This window comes from Pelophylax lessonae (genome assembly GCF_965119305.1).
Source record: "Pelophylax lessonae genome assembly, chromosome: 1".
Taxonomy (NCBI): Eukaryota; Metazoa; Chordata; class Amphibia; order Anura; family Ranidae; genus Pelophylax; species Pelophylax lessonae.
In genome coordinates, this window is record NC_138768.1 from 515,447,290 (window position 1) to 515,465,778 (window position 18,489).

Here is an 18,489-nt window from a genome sequence, read left to right on the forward strand (position 1 = left end):
TCGAGTGAGGGCCATCTTGCCCTCACTCGACTTCCTGTCTCTGAGGATCCGGGACCGGATAGTTGTCCCCGCTGCCGGCGGGTCCGGTAAGCTGGGAAAACGTCTGGGACGCGGCAGGAGGGGACGGGCACCTCTTCCCCTGCACCGTAAGGGTAATTCCGCGGTGAATCCGCCACTGGGACCACCCTTATCTGAAAGCCGACCGCCGTTTCAAAAAAATACCGGGGTTATGGCAGCTATCTGCTGCCATAACCCCAGTATTTAGCTTTTAATGGCCGACGCATATAGTCGTTAGGCGGTCAGTAAGTGATTGCATGTATATGGCAAACAGGTGACGATGACTGATGGGGTGACAGGTGACGATGACTGATGGGGTGACAGGTGACGATGACTGATGGGGTGACAGGTGACGATTGATGGGGTGACAGATGTCACCCCGTCAGTGATTGTCAAGTGACGATTGATGGGGTGACAAGTGACGATTACTGATGGGGTGACAAGTGACGATCATTGATAGGGTGACAGAGGACGATGACTGATGGGGTGACCGGTGACTGTGATTGATGGGGTGACGGGCGATGGTCACTGATGGGTGACAGGTGACGGGCGATGGTGCACGGCGGTACTGATGGCAGTCTCTGGTGACCGGTGAACTTTAGGCTACGTTCACATGTGAGCGTAGCGATTGCGGGCAGAATCACTACGATTCTGCCCGCGATCCAGAAATCATTGCAAATGGCGGGATGCCTGTGCGTTGCCCGTGATTTGCAATAGCACCCCAAACGCTGTGCGATGTTGCTGCGATTTCCGCCTGCCGAATCGCGGTAACATCACGCAAACAACGCATGACGCCCCAAAGAAGCTCTTGTACCTTTTTTGGGCGTCAAGCGTTGTTTGCGCGATGTTACCACAATTCGGCAGGTGGAAATCGCGGCATCGCACAGCGTTTGGGGTGCTATTGCAAATCACGGGCAACGCACAGGCGTCCTGCAATTTGCAATGATTTCCGGATCATGCCCGCGATCGCTACGCTCACATGTGAACGTAGCCTTATGGGTGTCAATTTCTGGGCACTGATGAGGTGACTGTTGGGTGACAGGTGCAATTGGGGGGGGGGGTGTGGACTGTGTGGGGACATTTGTTTTTGTGATTTTACTTTTACAGGTACACAGAGCAGTAACTCACTATTTCTAGCTCTGCTCTCCTCACACTGGAAACTGTATGAGGGGAGAAGAGCTAGTAACAGTGAGTTACTGCTCTTTGTTTACATTTTGTGACGGCAAGTGGTTAAACAAACCTCTGAGACTATCACAGTGCAGGTGCATTTATACGGATGATTCCACACAGGTGGATTCTATTTATCATCATTAGTCATTTAGGTCAACATTGGATCATTCAGAGATCCTCACCGAACTTCTGGAGAGAGTTTGCTGCACTGAAAGTAAAGGGGCTGAATAATTTTGCACGCCCAATTTTTCAGTTTTTTATTTGTTAAAAAAGTTTGAAATATCCAATAAATTTCGTTCCACTTCATGGTTGTTGTTGATTCTTCACAAAAAAATACAGTTTTATATCTTTGTTTGAAGCCTGAAATATGGCAAAAGGTCGCAAAGTTCAAGGGGGCCGAATACTTTCGCAAGGCACTGTATATATATATATATATATATATATATATATATATATATATATATATATATATATATATATATATATGTGTGTGTGTGTATATGTATATATATATATATATATATAATGTATGGGGGTTTTCAAGTAATTTTCTAGCAAAAAAATATTTTACATGTAGGAGCGAATTGTCAGAATAGACTTGGGAAGGAGGCAGTTAAATCATTTGATTTGTTGCTGTTTCTTTCACACAAGCTATCTAAAAGTAGAGATTTTTACCATTACATGTCTTAATGCAAGCCTTGATTTTTGTTTTCTGATGGTCTTATTTGTGTATTTGCAGGCTTCTTGTATTCTGCAGCTCATGAAATATATCCTGAAATTACAGACAAAGGAGATTCCAGTAGCTGAGGAGGTGATGGCTTTGTTTGCTGGAGAACTGAATCCTGTTGCTCCAAAAGCCCAGAAGAAAGTCCCTATTCCTGAAGGGTATGTGGTGGCAAAAAAAAAAAAAAAAAACCCACAAATAATATCTGCTCAGTAGCACACCCTTTACCCAGTGTTTTGTTAGAATACATATGATGTCTTCTGCAACCAGCTCCTGAACTTATTGAAAATCCACATTTATGAGTCGGGGACTCATTTTTATTTTTAAAAAAAATTTTTTTTTTTAAATTAACTTCCTTAAGGCCCCTTTCACACTTGGGTGAATTTCAGTCGCATGATTTTATCACGATTTTGCGAGTTTGACTGGGCTTGAATGTCTTTAGACCTCAAAACGCATCAAAATCCTGCCAAAGCAGTGCAGGGACTACTTTGAAGTCTATGCGACTTCAAGTCGCACAGATATGAATGGTACTCATTGTAAATAATGGAGAACGACTTGTCATGCGATTTTGCAGTCCCAAATCGCATGACAAGTCACACAAGTGTGACAGGGGCCTTACAACGACTTTAAAGTTGTGTATTCAAACAATCGAAAATCAATAATGGCCTGTATAGACAGGCTTTTGTCTGCATCAGAATGGTTTTGTTTGGCATTCCTATACAAGTCAATCGGTATGAAAGTCTGCTTGAAGCAGGTCAGATGCCTGTCAGTAGATTCTGAATGATCACAGAATCATCTCAAACTGATTCCGTCTACACAGATCTCAAATTGAACTTAGAGGTGTACAGGATGGGGGCATGAAACTGAAGCAGCAGGTACTGCTAAAAAATCTATTTAGGGATTCAGCTGAAACTCAGCTCAACTCGTAAAACTTTAGAAAAAATAGAAACTTCTCTTTAACACCCCCGTCAGCTACCCAGTGCCCTTGAGCTAAAATATTTCAGTATATCACAACGCTGTAAACTATTTCATGATTTCCTCTGAATTTTTTTATACACTGGAATAAAAAAATTAAAGGATCACTTTAAAAACACTTTAGATCTCAATGTGGAAAAATATCATGCTTGATATCTATACTGATATGGACTGGTTAATGTGTTGGGGACGAAAGGATGCCACATTGTTTGATGGAAATAGAAATTAACCTACAGAGGGCTGAATTTAACCACTTGCAGACCCCTGCAAGTACATATACTGCGGCGGTCAGCCCCTCACAGGCAGAGTGACGTATGTCACTAGCCTGGGAGGGTCTGGGGAGCGAGCGCCACCGGCGGCGCGCTCCCGCCCCGCGCGTGTGACCGGCGGACCCGATGTCCGCCGGGCAATCTGCGATCGTCGGGGGAGAGGGAGAAAGGCAGGCAGCTTGTGTAAACAAGCTGCCTGTCAGTTCTCCCTGTGTAGAGACACTGATCATACGGTTCTACTATGTAGAACCGTTGATCAGTGTAACTACACCTCAAGCCACAGCCAATCACAGTTAGAATCACGCCCCTAGGGACACACAGAGCCCCTCCCTCTCAAATAAAGTTAACCCCTTCACTGCCAGTGTAATTTTGCATATATATAGCACTGATTACTGTAGAAATGTCACTGGTAACCCCAAAAGTGTCAAAAATGTCAGTCAAGGGTCCGATCTGTCCGCCGCAATGTCGCAGTACCGCAAAAAAAATCGCAGATCGCCGCCATTACGCGCTAAGAAAAAAAAAAAAACAACAAAAATGACAAAAATCTTTCCCTTTGTTAGTAAACGCGATAACTTTTGCGCAAACCAATCAAAATACGCTTTTTGCTTTTTTTTTTTTTTTTACCAAACATATGTAGCATAAAACAAATTGGCCGAAAATGTTAAAAAATTTTGATTTTTACTTTTTTTTTTTTTTGGGAATTTCATATAAAAAAATGTGAAAAATATTGTTATTTTTACATAATTGACGCTCTTTTTTTGTTTATAGCGCGTGATCAAAAAATCACACAGGTGATCAAATACCACCAAAAGAAAGCTCTGTTTGTGGGGAAAAAAAGGACGTCAGATTTGTTTAGGTACAGCGTCGCACGACCGCGCAATTGTCCGTTTAAAGTCACGCAGTGCCGAATCGCAAAATACCCCCTGGTCTTTTAGCAGCCAAATCCTCCGGGGCTTAAGTGGTTAAAGACCCCCCCCCCCCCCAAAAAAAAAAAAAATCAAAGTGAAAAAATGATGCAGCAGGCTAGTCTTTTTTTTTTTTTTTTTTTTTTTTGCTGAAATGTCATTGCAGCAACTCAGAATGGTACTCAGTAGTTTGTTCTGCCCCCACGTGCTTGTATGCATGCCTGACAATGTCGGGACATTCTCCTAATGAGTAATGCGATGACAGATGGTGTCCTGGAGTATTTCCTCCCAGATCTGGACCAGGACATCACTGAGCTCCTGAAGAGACTGAGGTGCACCCTGGCGGTGTTGGATGGACCGAAACAATGTCCAAGAGGTGTTTTATTTTGATTTAGGTCAGGCGAGCATGGGGGCCATTCAATGGTATCAATTCCTTCATCCTCCAGGAATTGCATACTGTCGCCACATGAGGCTGGACATTGTCGAGCACCAGGAGAAACCCAGGACCCACTGCACTAATGTAGGGTCTAGCAATGGGTCCGAAGAGTTCATCCTGATAGCTAATGGCAGTCAGGGTACCATTGTAAAGCCTGTAGAGGTCTGTGCGTCCCCATGGATATGCCTCCCCAGACAATCACTAACCCACCACCAAATTGGTCATGCTGATCGATGTTACAGGCAGTATAACGTTCTTCACGGCTTCTCCAGACCCTCTCACGTCTGTCAAATGTGCTCAGGGTGAACCTGCTCTCATCTGTGAAAGGCACAGGGCCCCAGTGGTGGACTTTCCAATTTTGATGTTCAAAGGCAAATGCCAGTCGTGCTCCACAGTACCAGATAGTGAGCACAGGGCCCACTAGATGACGTCAGGCCACCCTGATGAAGTCTGTATCTGATTGTTTGGTCAGAGATATTCACACCAGTGGGCGTTCATAAGCGAGTCTTTTTATTATCAGACAGCTTTGTCAGAGGTTTTAACCAGACGGGAACATCCAAAGAGGAGTTGGTTACTGGTGTATGTTGTTTAGATAACCCATAATACTCTGGGAATTTTTATGTATTGTTTTCTCTATCTTGTAGTTCGATTGCATGATTGAAAAAAAAAATATATATACATACATACATACATACATACATACATACATACATACATACACCCTGTTTTCACTATTCTCTTGCAATGAGAATGAAAAAGTGGGGAGCTATATTAGAAAGCTTGCTGTGTTTTATTTTACTTTGATGAATTAAAGAAGAACAAAGTTTTTAAAATCTGCAAGCACGCATTAAGTGATCTAGGGAGTATCCCATCGCCGCTCAAGGGAAGAGGAAGGACATTTTTCCAAATTGGTTCATGCTTTGCTAGAGTTTTTTTTTTGCCTTCCTCTGGATCAACTGTGGCTTTAGGATTGTGTATATAGAATTATATGATTTTATTTATTTTTAATGAATATAAATTAAAAAAATTAACAAGTCCTACAATTCTATATATTTTTCCCCTTTATTGTAATTTATTGTAAGTGCAATGAGTTGTATACCTGCTCCTGGAACTCCTTCCTTTTTGTTTTCTCCACTGAATACTGACCGTAAAGGAGGAATCTATATTTCTGGTGCACTGAATCCACAGCTTCAGGTGTCCTACACAACAGCCATAGGGTTGTTGGCAGGTGCTGTGCCCACCCCTTCTCTCCCCCTGCCCAATTACAGTAAGCTTTGCATTTCGTAAATGCATTGACAAAGGTTTCTGTAAATGGGTAGGGGAGAAGAAACGCCGGTAGAGGTGCCGCAGCGTTGGAAAGATGCATCTCTCCTTTCAGCGCCGTAGTATGGTGTAATAAACAATAGAGAGATCCATGAAGTGGGATTCACCTTTTTGCACCTAATTCCTTGTGTGCCAGAAGATTTTAAAAAGCTTTTCTCTTACGTCCTCCGACAGTCGCCGCCCATTCACACAGTCTTCACTTATGGGGTATTTACTTCATCTCCACAGGAGTTTCTAGGCATAAGACTTGTAACAGAACAATAAATCTACATAGTCACACCCATGGGGGCTGTCCTTCTAGTCCAATACCCCCCTGCAATAGCCATCCCAATTCAGTTTGTCTTCTGCCTAGCTTCAGGAGTGGATAGGCTTCCCTGTGCTGAGGCTACAGTCTCAGCCTTTCTCTTTTTCTTTTATGCTTTATTTTCAAAAGATGTCATTTTTTTCTTTACATTGCTAGCTGTTTATTTCATCAGCACTAGTTAGTGGATCTTCAGATGAAGACGGCGTTTGCGGAGCTGGGAATCGGACTGACCGTCCTGGCTCTCCAGGACAGAGGGTCAGATGGAATCCCTGCCCGCCATCGAGCGTTTCGCAGGCTATGTGTTCGCCCTGGCCTCGCAAACGACCCATCCCTGTCCATCGGGGATGCAGCCTTGTGAGGTGGCTACCTCACTGGACACAGCATAGGTTCGTCCGTGCACTACTAGTGTCCTGCGTTTTTGGCTTGCGGCACTCCCCTGCCATCTGAGGGTGGGCGGTTTTCCGCTTGATATGAGGCACCCCACGCCATCGGGTACAGGTAAGTATATTCTGTGTGGGGCCTCTGTCTGGGTTCGGCAGTCTTGTGTGTCTGTGGTGTCCCCTGTGTCTGTGCGTTTTGGGGTCCCTGGTCCCGGTCCCTGCGGGTGTCTTTTATTCTCTCACAGCAGCGCTGTGTGGGGTTTTGGGGGTCCCTCTCCTAATGTCACTTTTGGGTGCTTGGGGATGCAGACGCATGTGGCGACCGCTGCGGGGTTAATAACCGCTGATCTGCCATTTTTAGTGTGGGCAGCATGTCTGGCTTCACTGTGGGCACTCATACAGCATGCTATGTAGTGTATTTCGCACCTTACGGCGCCATCTTGTCTGTGGCAAACGATCGTTCAGAGCACATGTCGGCGGCCATCTTACCGAAGCCTCCCATTAGTTTCTCTAGACATCCATTTTCCCTTGGCCGGCAGCCTAGTTCAGCCTCCAGCGGTGACATCACTTCCTTCTTTCTCACAGAGCCGACCGAAGGAGCTGGTAACACACTGTGGGGTTCTGTCCTGCTGTTCCTTTCCTATCCTGCCTTGTGCAATCTTCCTGGTCAGTTTTTGTCCCTGTGGGGGGTCTGTGTCTCACAGTCTCGATAGCGGTGTGCTGTGGGAGTCCGCAGCGCTCTTAAAGGGCCAGTTCAAAAAAAAAAAAAAAAAATTGTTATTCTGTTATGGAATCCCAGGACAGCAAATTCCCTCCAGCCTTGGTGGGGGATTCAGGGTCCCCTGAATCCTCTAACCAGACTAATTTGTTGGCTATTGTGGCAACTTTGGTGTCAAAAATGGATGTGCTGATGTCTGAACGTGCTGCTAGGAAAAGGCCTAGGATTTCCTTTTCTTCTGATTTTGACTGGGACATGGTTGCTGTAGGTAGCGTGGCCCTTTCGGGGTCTCGCTCTTCTCAGGACCCGCAAGAGTCTGAGGTGGAGGTCGCAGGGGTGGATGACTCCACCCCCCCCCCCCCCCCCCGGGTTGCCCGAGGAACGCGCAGCTATGGATGAGTTGATCTTAGCAGTGAAGGAAACGCTACATTCGGAGGATGAGCCCACTCCTCCGGGCGTTGTGTCCTCTTTTGGTACACACAGGACCCGCAAGACGGCGTAGGTTTTTCCTTGTCCCGCAGAGTTTCACCATAAGGTGAATGAGCTATGGCGTAATTTAAAACACACCTTCGTGGTGCCTAAGAAGTTTCAACTTCGTTACCCTTTTGCGGCTACTAGGGCTGCGCGCTGGTGTGTGCCTCCTCAAGTGGATCACAGGGTGGCCAGGTTGAACAAAGCTACCCTGCTCCCCACCGAGGACTCCCCGGTGTTTAGGGATCCTACTGATAGGAGACTGGAGTCTCTTGCCCGACATTCCTACATGGTGGCGGGTTCCATGCTCAAACCTATTTTTGCCTCTGTAATGGTGGCTCAGGCTGTGGCGGATTTGAACAAGGTGCTCAAACGCACCCTTGTGGCCGACTCTGCCCCTCCCACTACAGTGGAGATGGTGGATCAGATTTATCGTGGGATCATGTATTTGTGCGATGCGGCTCTTAATGAGGCCCCTTTGGCGATCCGCCTGTCCAGTGTCGCTGTGGTTAACCGTCGCTTAATCTGGTTGAAATGCTGGTCGGCTGATCAAAAATCCTGGAAGACGGTAGCTGACATCCCCTATGCGGGGTCTCGCCTTTTTTGGAGAGTCCTTGGACGAATTGGTTAAAGGAGTCACTGGGGTTAAGAGCACTTTGCTGCCCCCAGAATCCTAAGGGCAAGTTTTTCCACGGTAAGCGGGGCCCATCCTTTAAACCTGCTCAAGGGCCCTTTCGTACCTTTAAGGCACAGAACAAGGGTAAACCCTTCAAGGGCCAAGGTAGTCTGAAGAAGCCCTGGTTTGGCAAGCAAAAATCCGGCCAGGCCGGTGCGGCGGCGCAGTCTGCCTCTGCCTGAAGGGGCGCCCTCACCCGTTACAGGGGTGGGGGGACGTTTGCACGGTTTCCTACAGCCTTGGCTGCTCCGAATCACAGATAGGTGGGTTCAGGAAATCATTCGGTCAGGGTACAAGATCGAATTTCTTTCACGGCCAGCAGACAGATTCTTTCCCTCAAATCTTCACTTGACCCCAGGGCGGTTACAGGACCTACATCAGGCGGTGCAGGATCTTCTCGCTCAGTGGGTGATTGTCCCGGTGCCTCATCGGGACAGGTTTCGGGGTCTTTATTAGAATCTGTTCACTGTGCCCAGAAAGGAGGGCAAAGTGCGTCCGATTCTGGACTTAAAAGCGCTGAACCGCTTTGTGCGCGTTCGAAAGTTCCGCATGGAATCACTCCGCTCGGTGGTGGCCTCCCTGAATCCGGGGGAGTTCCTGGCCTCTATAGACCTGAAGGATGCGTATGTACACATCCCCATTTTCGAGGGTCATCAGAGGTACCTCCGATTCGCTATCGCGGAGGAACATTACCAGTTCCTTTTGGTCTCGCTTCGGCTCCAAGGGTCTTTACCAAAGTCTTGGCGCCTGTTCTGGGCCTGTTGTGGGCACAGGGCATTGCGGTCTTGGGATATCTGGACGATCTCCTGTTAAGATCGAGTGCCAGTCAGAGCCTGCTGCGCAATCTGTCCACTACGGTCCAGACGCTTCAGGAGTTCGGTTGGACAATCAACATTCAGAAGTCGACTTTGTCGCATTCGGTTCGTCTCCCGTATCTGGGAATGGTTCTGGACTCTGCTCTAGAAAAGGTGTTCTTACCGGAGGTTAAGCGCCGGACCCTACAGGACAAGGTCAGGTCCCTCAGGGACAACAAATCCTCGTCGCTCAGGACCTGTATGCGGTCCATGGGGTTAATGGTGTTGGCATTTGAGGCGATACCGTTTGCACAATTTCACACGCGCTCTCTTCAAGCAGAAATCCTCGCCAGGTGGGACAGGCTACCTCAGTCTTTGGACCTGAGAGTGTCTCTGAGTCGCCAAACCAGAATGGATCTCTTGTGGTGGCTTCAGTCCCCGGCAGTGTCAGACGGAAAATCCTTCCGGCCAATTCTGTGGACGGTAGTGACCACGGATGCCAGCCTGTCGGGCTGGGGTGGCGTTCTGGGCAACCTGTCTGCCCAGGGCACTTGGTTAGAGGAGGAATCCTCCCTTCCGATAAACATATTGGAATTGAGAGCGATCAGGCTGTGCCTGATCCATTGGTCGGATCATCTTCAGGGCCGTCCTGTACGGGTGCAGACGGACAATGCCACTGCGGTGGCGTACATGAACCACCAAGGGGGCACCAGGAGTGCCCAGGCGACCCTGGAAGTGACCAGTATTCTGTCTTTGGCCGAGACTTATGTCCCGGCGATATCGGCGGTTCACATTCTGGGTGTGGAGAATTTTCAGGCCGACTGTCTGAGCCGCCAGCCCCTGGACCAGGGGGAATGGTTTCAGATGCTGTGTGCGAAGTGGGGATCCCCGGATGTGGATCTGTTTGCGTCTCGGCTAAACCACAAGGTGGAAAGGTTCGTGGCAAGAACGCGCGATCCTCTGGCAGACGCCTCTGATGCGCTGGTGGCGCCTCGGCGTCAGTATCGACTGATCTATGCCTTTCCTCCGATTCAATTGTTGTCCAGATTCCTTCGCAGGTTGGCCTCGGAACAATCACTGGTGATTCTGGTGGCGCCGGACTGGCCTCGCCGGTCCTGGTACACAGACATTGTTCACCTGGCCGTAGAGCCTCCGTGGCAGCTGCCAATGCGAGAAGATCTGCTGTCCCAGGGACCGATCATCCATCCTTCTTTACAGTTGCTGGCTTTAACAGCCTGGCTGTTGAGAGCCAGGTCCTGAGAGACAGGTGTCTCTCCTCAGAGGTCATTCCTACTTTGATCAAGGCTAGAAAAGCCTCTTCTGGTAAGATTTATTACCGTACATGGAAAGCGTATTTTACCTGGTGTGAGTCCAGAGGTTTCTCTCCTCGTGCCTATTCGGTGGCAAAGTTGTTGGCTTTCCTCCAGACTGGTGTGGACCAGCGTCTTGCGTTGGCCATGATTAAGGGCCATGTCTCTGCACTGGCTGTTCTTTTCCAGCGCCCTGTGGCGTCTAATTCCTCGATTCGCACCTTTATTCAAGGTGTGCGTCACCTGGCTCCTCCTAGAAGGGAGCCCTTACCTCCATGGGACTTGAACTTGGTTCTGTCCGTGTTGCAGCGTTCCCCTTTTGAAAACATCAGGGAACTTTCGTTACCCATGCTAGGTTAGGTTCCTGGTAGCGATCACTTCTGCTCGCAGAGTGTAGGAGTTGGCGGCGTTGTCCTGCCGCTCCCCTTACCTGGCGGTTCATAGGGATAAAGTGGTCTTGCGACCTACTCTGTCCTTTTTGCCAAAGGTTGTTTCGGAATTCCACCTGAATGAGGACATTGTTTTGCCTTCGCTTTGTGTGAATCCTAAGCATCCAAAGGAGGTTGCCTTGCATTCCTTGGATGTTGTCCGGGCGATCAGGGGTTACCTGTCGTCGACTGAATCCTTTCGAAAATCGGATTCTCTTTTTTTCCTTCCTGAGGGACCTCGGAAGGGTATGGCTGCGTCTGCAGCAACCATTGCCAAATGGATCAAACAGACCATTGTACAGGCCTATTCGTTGCGGGAACGGGTTCCTCCCTTCCCTGTCAAGGAGCACTCTACCAGGTCGATGAGTACGTCCTGGGCCTATCGGCATCAAGCTTCAGTGGCCCAGGTGTGCAAGGCTGCGACTTTTTAGTCGGTGCACACTTTCTCAAAATTCTACAAAATTGATGTTCTGGCATCAGCTGATGCATCGTTTGGCGGAAAAGTTCTCTGTGCGGCTGTTCTATAGGGAACCCTGGTTTTGTACGGGTTCCTAGCTGTTGGGGTTGTTTTCCCCTTGGTTATTTGTTTTCCTGGGTTGTTGCTCATGTTGAGCTCTTTTTTTGTTACCCAGAAGGTTACCTTCTTGTACATGTAAGGTTCCTTTCTCTGATGTGGGTACTGCGTTGCTTTTCTGGCGGTTGCGTTGCCCACCCCTCATGTCTACACTGCTTTGGGACATCCCCATAAGTGAAGACTGTGTGAATGGGTGGCGACTGTCGGAGGATGTAAGAGAAAACTGAATTTTTGTAAAATCTTACTGTAAAATTCCTTTCTCTGAGTCCTCCGACAGTCGCGGCCCCCCGCCCCTCGCCCCTCTTTTTGTGGTCTTTTTATACACTTTCACTGCTTGCGACCAAACTGAATTGGGATGGCTATTGCAGGGGGGTATTGAACAAGGACAGCCCCCATGGGTGTGACTATGTAGATTTATTGTTCTTTTACAAGTCTTATGCCTAGAAACTCCTGTGGAGATGAAGTCAATACCCCATAAGTGAAGACTGTGTGAATGGGCGGCGACAGTCGGAGGACTCAGAGAAAGGAATTTTTACGGTAAGATTTTACAAAAATTCTGTTTTTTTTCCGCCCTGGAGTTAACAGTTTATTTATTTTTTTTTTTTACTGTTCATAGCTTAGACTTGGATGCTTGGATCAATGAACCACCATCAGATAGTGAATCAGAAGATGAAAAGCCCAAAGCAATATTTCAGGATGAGAAACAGGCACACGGGAAGTCTTCTCGACCAGAAATAGATGAAGAAGAGTTGGCAAGGGTAAGAAAGTAGACGACATCCACTTCGTTTTTATGACACGAATACCTGACAAATGTAATTTTACATGCTCATTTAACAAAATAGTGCAAGAACGAAAGCACATTATCAATTACCAGGAGTGCACTGTGCATTTTCTTTATCACTTTCACGATTTCTGGCTACTTTTGTCATTAAAAAAAATTTAGCTGCTGACTTTTAATAAACAGCCACTCACCTGCCCCACAATCAAGCGGTGTGTTCACCCCAGGCCGTTATCTCCCTGTGTCCTTTCTTGCTGGCACTGACATCTTTACTATGGGCACTTGGCTGTGACAGCGTGTGGCTTCACAGCCTGGTGCCACTCCCCCCTCCTCTTCAAAAGCTCTATTTCACAAACAGGAGAGGGGGACGAGGCCTTAAAGCAGAACTTCCCCTTTTGGGTGGAGCACTACTTTAATAGTTTGTCACGAAGGTACCATTCACATTGGCCACTTGACAGCGTGCCCCTGTGCAGGTTTAGGTTTTCCCAGCACAACAGGAGTGCAAGTGTTGCATTCATCCCTGTGCTGACAGTCCATAGAAGTCTACTGGGACATGCGGCTGCACAGGTAGCCACTGTGTCCCAATATGACATTTGGGTGCCTCCCACGCACAGGCCAGGTTATGGGGCCACTGTCATTGACGATCCCAGTGATCCGTAAAACAAAGACTGTCATTCATACAGCCTTACTACTGTAATAGCTGTGATTGGTCACAGCAGTCACATCGTGCAAGGCCAATCACAGTAGCCCTGTACCACTGTGACCAATTACAGCCATCACAGTAGTAACAATGGTTGTATGAATGCAGCTGAACAGTGACAGGAAAGTGATTTATTGCGTTTACTGTCATCATGACTGTATGAGCAATCATTTTGTGAAAAAAATAAATAAAGTGATATCAGAGCAGCCAGCCATTGTACATGATTACAACAGTACAATGTCACCAGAGTGACGCTGCTCTGTTCTGGTAATGGTATTGGTAATGGTATTGGTAATGGTATATTAAAAAAAAAAAAATTCTACTACAAAACACATTTTTACACAGTCACTAGAGCAAGTCAAGTGCAGCTTCACTTTGAGGACATGTACATGATTGCTGCCACAGCAGTACAATGACTGGCTACTCTGAAATTACTGGATGTCAGTGCCACCAGCCAATGTCACCATACCAGTTTTGCTAGTCAGTGCTGTGTCCCTAATTACTGCCACACTAGTCCCCATGTCCCTGATCACCACTGCACCAGTCATAGTGTTACCATAAGAACTTCAGAGAGCATTTAATAGACAGTGAAGAGGCATTGTATAGCCTCCTTATTACCTGCTTTAGCCCCTTGGACCCTGCACAAGCACCCCTATTCAGTTGAATGGGTCACGACTGGTCGTAGTATTGGGATATAATTCCTGCCACAGCTGCAAAGCATAGTATTGCAGCTGTGGCATATATACATCTCTGACCATATGCCACTGTAGCTAAAAGGGGTTGCGGTTCAGGGGCAATAAAACGTGGCTCAACCACAAGCTTGCAGCCAGTCATTGTCTGCTATTTCTACCACACCAGTCAATGTCGCCAGATTAATGTGGCTAGAATCAGTGTTCCTTATCACCACCACACTAGCCCCAGTTTTACCAGCCCCAGTTTTATCAGACCAGTGAAAGCTAGCAGTGGAGTCTCCGATTATCACCTCCTCAGTCCCTGTGTCGCTAGACCAGAGTAAATCATCAACAGTGTTCCTGGTTGCTGACTCACTAGTGCCCAGTGTCACCAGACCAATGCAGCCAGAAACAATGTTCTGATCACCACCAACTCCTCTCTCACAGACCAGCAAAAGGAGTACCAGGATGAATATCTAGGCTATGGAGGGTATGGGGGGGGGGGGGGGGGGGCACTGTCCTCTGCCCAGTACTGTACACAACTATAAAATGACTTGTCTCTGTGTGTACCAAACTCCACTGTGCTTCGTCCCTAAAATAAGAAGGGGGCTACAGGGAATGTAAAATGGCAGTTTGAGCATAAACGGCATCTTACCATAGGAGCAACAAAGTGCAGCCCTAGAACTTCAATAAAGAGGTGGGTTCCCCCTAGTGGCCAATTAAAACTACAAAGAAGTATATTGCTAAGACAGCAGTAAAAGGATAATTGACCTTCACAAAGTGGCCCATCAGCTACATCTTTTTCTGTAGGAAATGCCTCACCTCAGGAACAAAACAGAGAAAACAAAAAATGAAGACTGACTGTTGCCCCTGCTTTTGTAATGCTGTTTGTTCCAACTGCAACTGCCCTTTTAACTGAACTGCTTCATCTGTTAAAGTAAATTTGCTGCTGATCTACTCAACAGATAAAATGTTGCAGGATGATTCGGAAAAAAAAAAACTTTGTTAATGCTAATGAACAGTACATATACAATACTGTGCAAAAGTTTTAGACCGATGTGAAGAAATGCTGTAAAGTAAGAATGCTTTAAAATAATAAAAAAAAATCTCTATATCAATTTACAAAATGCAAAGTGTGCGAACAGAAGAGCAGGTCTAAATCCAATAAATATTTGGTGTGGCTATCCTTGGGCTTAAACCAACATAAGATCTTACACTTGCACAAAGTCAGGGATTTTGTAAGATCAGTCAGTTGTATAATTACAATTATACCAAGCAGGTGCTAATGATTATCCATTTCATGTTTATTGAAACCTAAACAGAAACTGCTGTGTAGAAGGCTTAAAACTTGGTAAGGAACAGCAAAACTCTGCTGCTAAGGTGAGATTGTAGAAGACCGTTTCTTGTCACAAGTCATCCACTATGCTAAGATTGAGCATAGCAACAAGACACAAGGTAGTTACTGCATCAGCAAGTTCTCTCCCAGGCAAAGATTTCAAAGCAGACTGGGGTTTCAAAATGTGCTGTTCAAGCTCTTTTAAAGAAACACAAAGAAACTGGCAATGGTGAGGACCGTAGACACAATGGTCAGCCAAGGAAACGTAATGCAGCAGATGAAAGACACATTATGCTTACTTCCGTTCAACATCGGAAGATGTCAAGCAGTGCAATCAGCACAAAACTGGCAGAAACCAGTAAGACCCAGGTACACCAGTCTATTGTGCGGAGAAGTATGGCCAGAAGTTGTCTTCATGGAAGAATAGCAGCCAAAAAGCCATACCTCTGGAGTGGAAACAAGGCTAAATTGCCCAACTATGCACGAAAACATAGGCACTAGGGTGCAGAAAAATGTTATCAGGTGCTCTGGACTGATGAGTTGAAATATTTGGCTGTAGCAGGAGGCAATTTGTTAGCGAAGGGCTGGAGAATGATACACTAATGAGTGTCGGCTGGAGAATGATTCAATAATGAGTGTCTGCAGGCAACAGTGAAGCATACAATAGAAGGAAAGGGTAACACTGCTCCAGGTGAGAATAATCTTCCCTCTGACAACTGGGTGCTGGTTTAGTCCGTGGTCTGTAATCCAAGTAGAAGAGACAATGATTGCACTCCATAATGCAGAGGATGAAAATATTTTGTTCCATAAAGTATCAAAAAGTAATTATGATTGCGATACCAGTGAAGCATGGTGGAGGTTCCTTGCAAGTTTGGGGCTGCGTTTCTGCAAATGCAGAGGGGCCCAAAAAATGTATACACATTTTCAACATGAAAAATAAATATATGCAAAAAAATATTATTACTAGATTTATATCAATGGGTAACTGTAAGTCATGTTTGCATTATGCAATTACATTAGGTGCTCAAAGTGGTCACCATTAGCATCCAGACACTTTTTTGATTTCAGCAAACTACTGCATGAGCAACATTGATTAGTCTCCCCACAGGAATTGCTCTGAATAATGATTCAATTTCTTCCAGTAGTGCAGTAAGTGTAGGTGGTTACCTGGCTAACGAGCGTGAGCAGGCTGTGGTGCACCCAGGCCTCGCCACATCAGAGCCCCTGTGGATGGGGACGAGCCTGCGAGCGGATGTCTCGCCGGGACGCATCGACCTGGAACGCCCTGAGTCGCATCGTACCCCTCTTGGCTGGCAGCACCCCCACTCAGGGTGGGAGGCGAGCTGTTTCGGAGTAGAGCCCACCCAGTCCATGGTATGGTGAGTGATGCAATGCCTCCCCCGTCCCTGTAGCAGACCTCTGAGGGGGAGCTGTGGGCCCACTCCTGGGGATAACAGAACTGTTTTCTCTGAAAGATCCCCCAGGCCTGTCAGGACAGGAACTGCCTTCCCCGCTCCCGCTGGGGGCGCTATAGTCAGCGGCTGACGCCGGGGGGGGGGGGGGGAGGTGTATTGAAGATGTTACCTTGTCCTAAGGGGTCCCTTTAGGTGGATTCCCGCAGTGGCCTCATCCCTGGGTTTCTGAGCACTTGGCGCCGTTTTTGGCCGCCATCTTAAGTGTGGGCATAGGCTGCTCTGTGTAAGGGCAGCGGCCATTTTCCCTTGGCTTCCTATACCTTTTTCTATTGCCACCATTTTTTGTAGCCTGGGGCTACACAGGCGGTGTTCGGCCTCTAGTGGCGATGCCCCTTCCTGTCAGACGTTTCTCACTGCTGAAGACAGACTGTAGACCGGCTGCATCTCAGGGGTGGTAAAGTAAAGGGTTTTTTTTTTTTGATCCTTTGGGCATTCCCTGGACACACTTTGCTCCTGCCAACTTTTAAAGGGAGACTCCGGATATAGTGCGGTACAGCTGTGCGGACCGCGATTGCGATTTAAAGGAGCAGTACGCTCATATATATTTTTTCCTTTCCTGCAAAATGGAGTCCCAAGGCAAACATTTCCCCTCTGATTTTTATTTGTGCATACGGATCGCCATCTCTTGTGTCTGTCTGCAGTCTTTTAAAATCTGGCGTCAAAGGAGGACCTTGTGATGATACAAATATCTACCCAAAAACGGCCGACGCTTTCTCAGTCTTCTGATTCAGAGCCTGATATGGTCGCCACAGACAATCCCGTACCTGAGGGTCTCTGTCCTCAAAGTCTGATGGTGAGGAGGATGTGTCCTCCTCGGCTGCAGCGTGGGAACTCGCTCTGGTGGAAGCACTGAATCGTTCAGTCAGGGAAACTTTGCAACTGGATGATGAGCCCACACAGTCAGCAAAGCGGGTGGTCTTTGGCTCCCGCAAAGCCCAGAAGTCCGGTCAGGTGTTTCCGAGGATTTTCACGATATTGTTAATGAGCAATGGCGGCGCATTAAGCACGTGCTAGGGGTGCCCATGCGCTTTCAGTGCTGTTACCCTTTTGCTGACTCGGTTTCAAATAGTTGGACAGTGTCACCTAAGGTGGATCACACTGTTTCCCAGTTGAACAAATCTACTGTGGTACCGGTGGAAGACTTCCCGGTGTTTAAGGACCCGGTGGAGAGGTGAATGGAATCCCTTTCCCGCCAACTGCACTTGTTGGCGGGCTCGATTCTAAAACCTGTTTTTGCGTCCGTCTTGGTTTCTCGGACGGTTACGGAATGGGTCAAGGTGCTTCGGGGGTAACTTGAATGTGGAGTCGGTTTCCCGGACTTTAATTAAGCTCACGAAGCCCAGGCCATGGTGTACCTGTGTGATGAAGACGCGGCTCTTTTGGTTGCCATGGTGTCTGCGGTGGGGATTGCCCTACGCCGCATGGTATGGCTTAAGAGCTGGTCGGCGGACCAGGCTTCTAAGAAAACCTTAACTGATCTTCCCTTTTTGGGTGAACGCCTATTTGGTGACTCTTTGGATGAGTTAATCAAGGGCCTGACGGGGGGGGGGGGGGTAAGGGTACTCTTCTCCCCCAATCCTCAAAAGGTAGAGCACCTCGGAATAAGCGAGGGCCTTCAATTAGAAGAAGGCAACCGCACACCAACTTGAGAGTGATAGTAAATGATAAAAACCTTTGAAAATCCAAAACGACAAACTAGGGACAGGAGGGCGAAAAACAGTTGACGCGTTTCACGAAACTATGTTCGCTAAAGCCCCGTACACACGTACCGATTGTCGGCCGTAAATATTCGGCCGCCGAACGATCGGCCGATTGTAGGCTTGTTAGTATGATGCTTCCGACAGCCGACAGCGCATTTTCGGCCGAACAGAATCTGTCGTGCAGACTTTAAAATATTTGTTGGCCGTCACCAGAACGGCCGATTGTTCGGCAGTCAGTACAGATTTCGGCCGACAGACAGCAGATTAGCAAGACTGGGCATGCTCAGAAAAGAAAAAAGACAAGGAAAATTATCC

The 18,489-nt window shown here is 47.3% G+C and overlaps 1 protein-coding gene across 2 annotated transcripts in view; it reads left to right on the forward strand.

Annotated features, from left to right (window-relative positions):
* The window catches only part of AP3D1 (adaptor related protein complex 3 subunit delta 1), a 317,903-nt gene that overhangs the window by 141,632 nt on the left and 157,782 nt on the right, over positions 1-18,489 (forward strand). For both annotated transcript variants that reach the window (XM_082247309.1, XM_082247310.1), the window contains exons 16-17: positions 1,967-2,112; positions 12,131-12,272. In XM_082247309.1, coding sequence (XP_082103435.1) covers positions 1,967-2,112; positions 12,131-12,272 — 288 coding nt within the window. The remainder of the gene's footprint in view (positions 1-1,966; positions 2,113-12,130; positions 12,273-18,489) is intronic.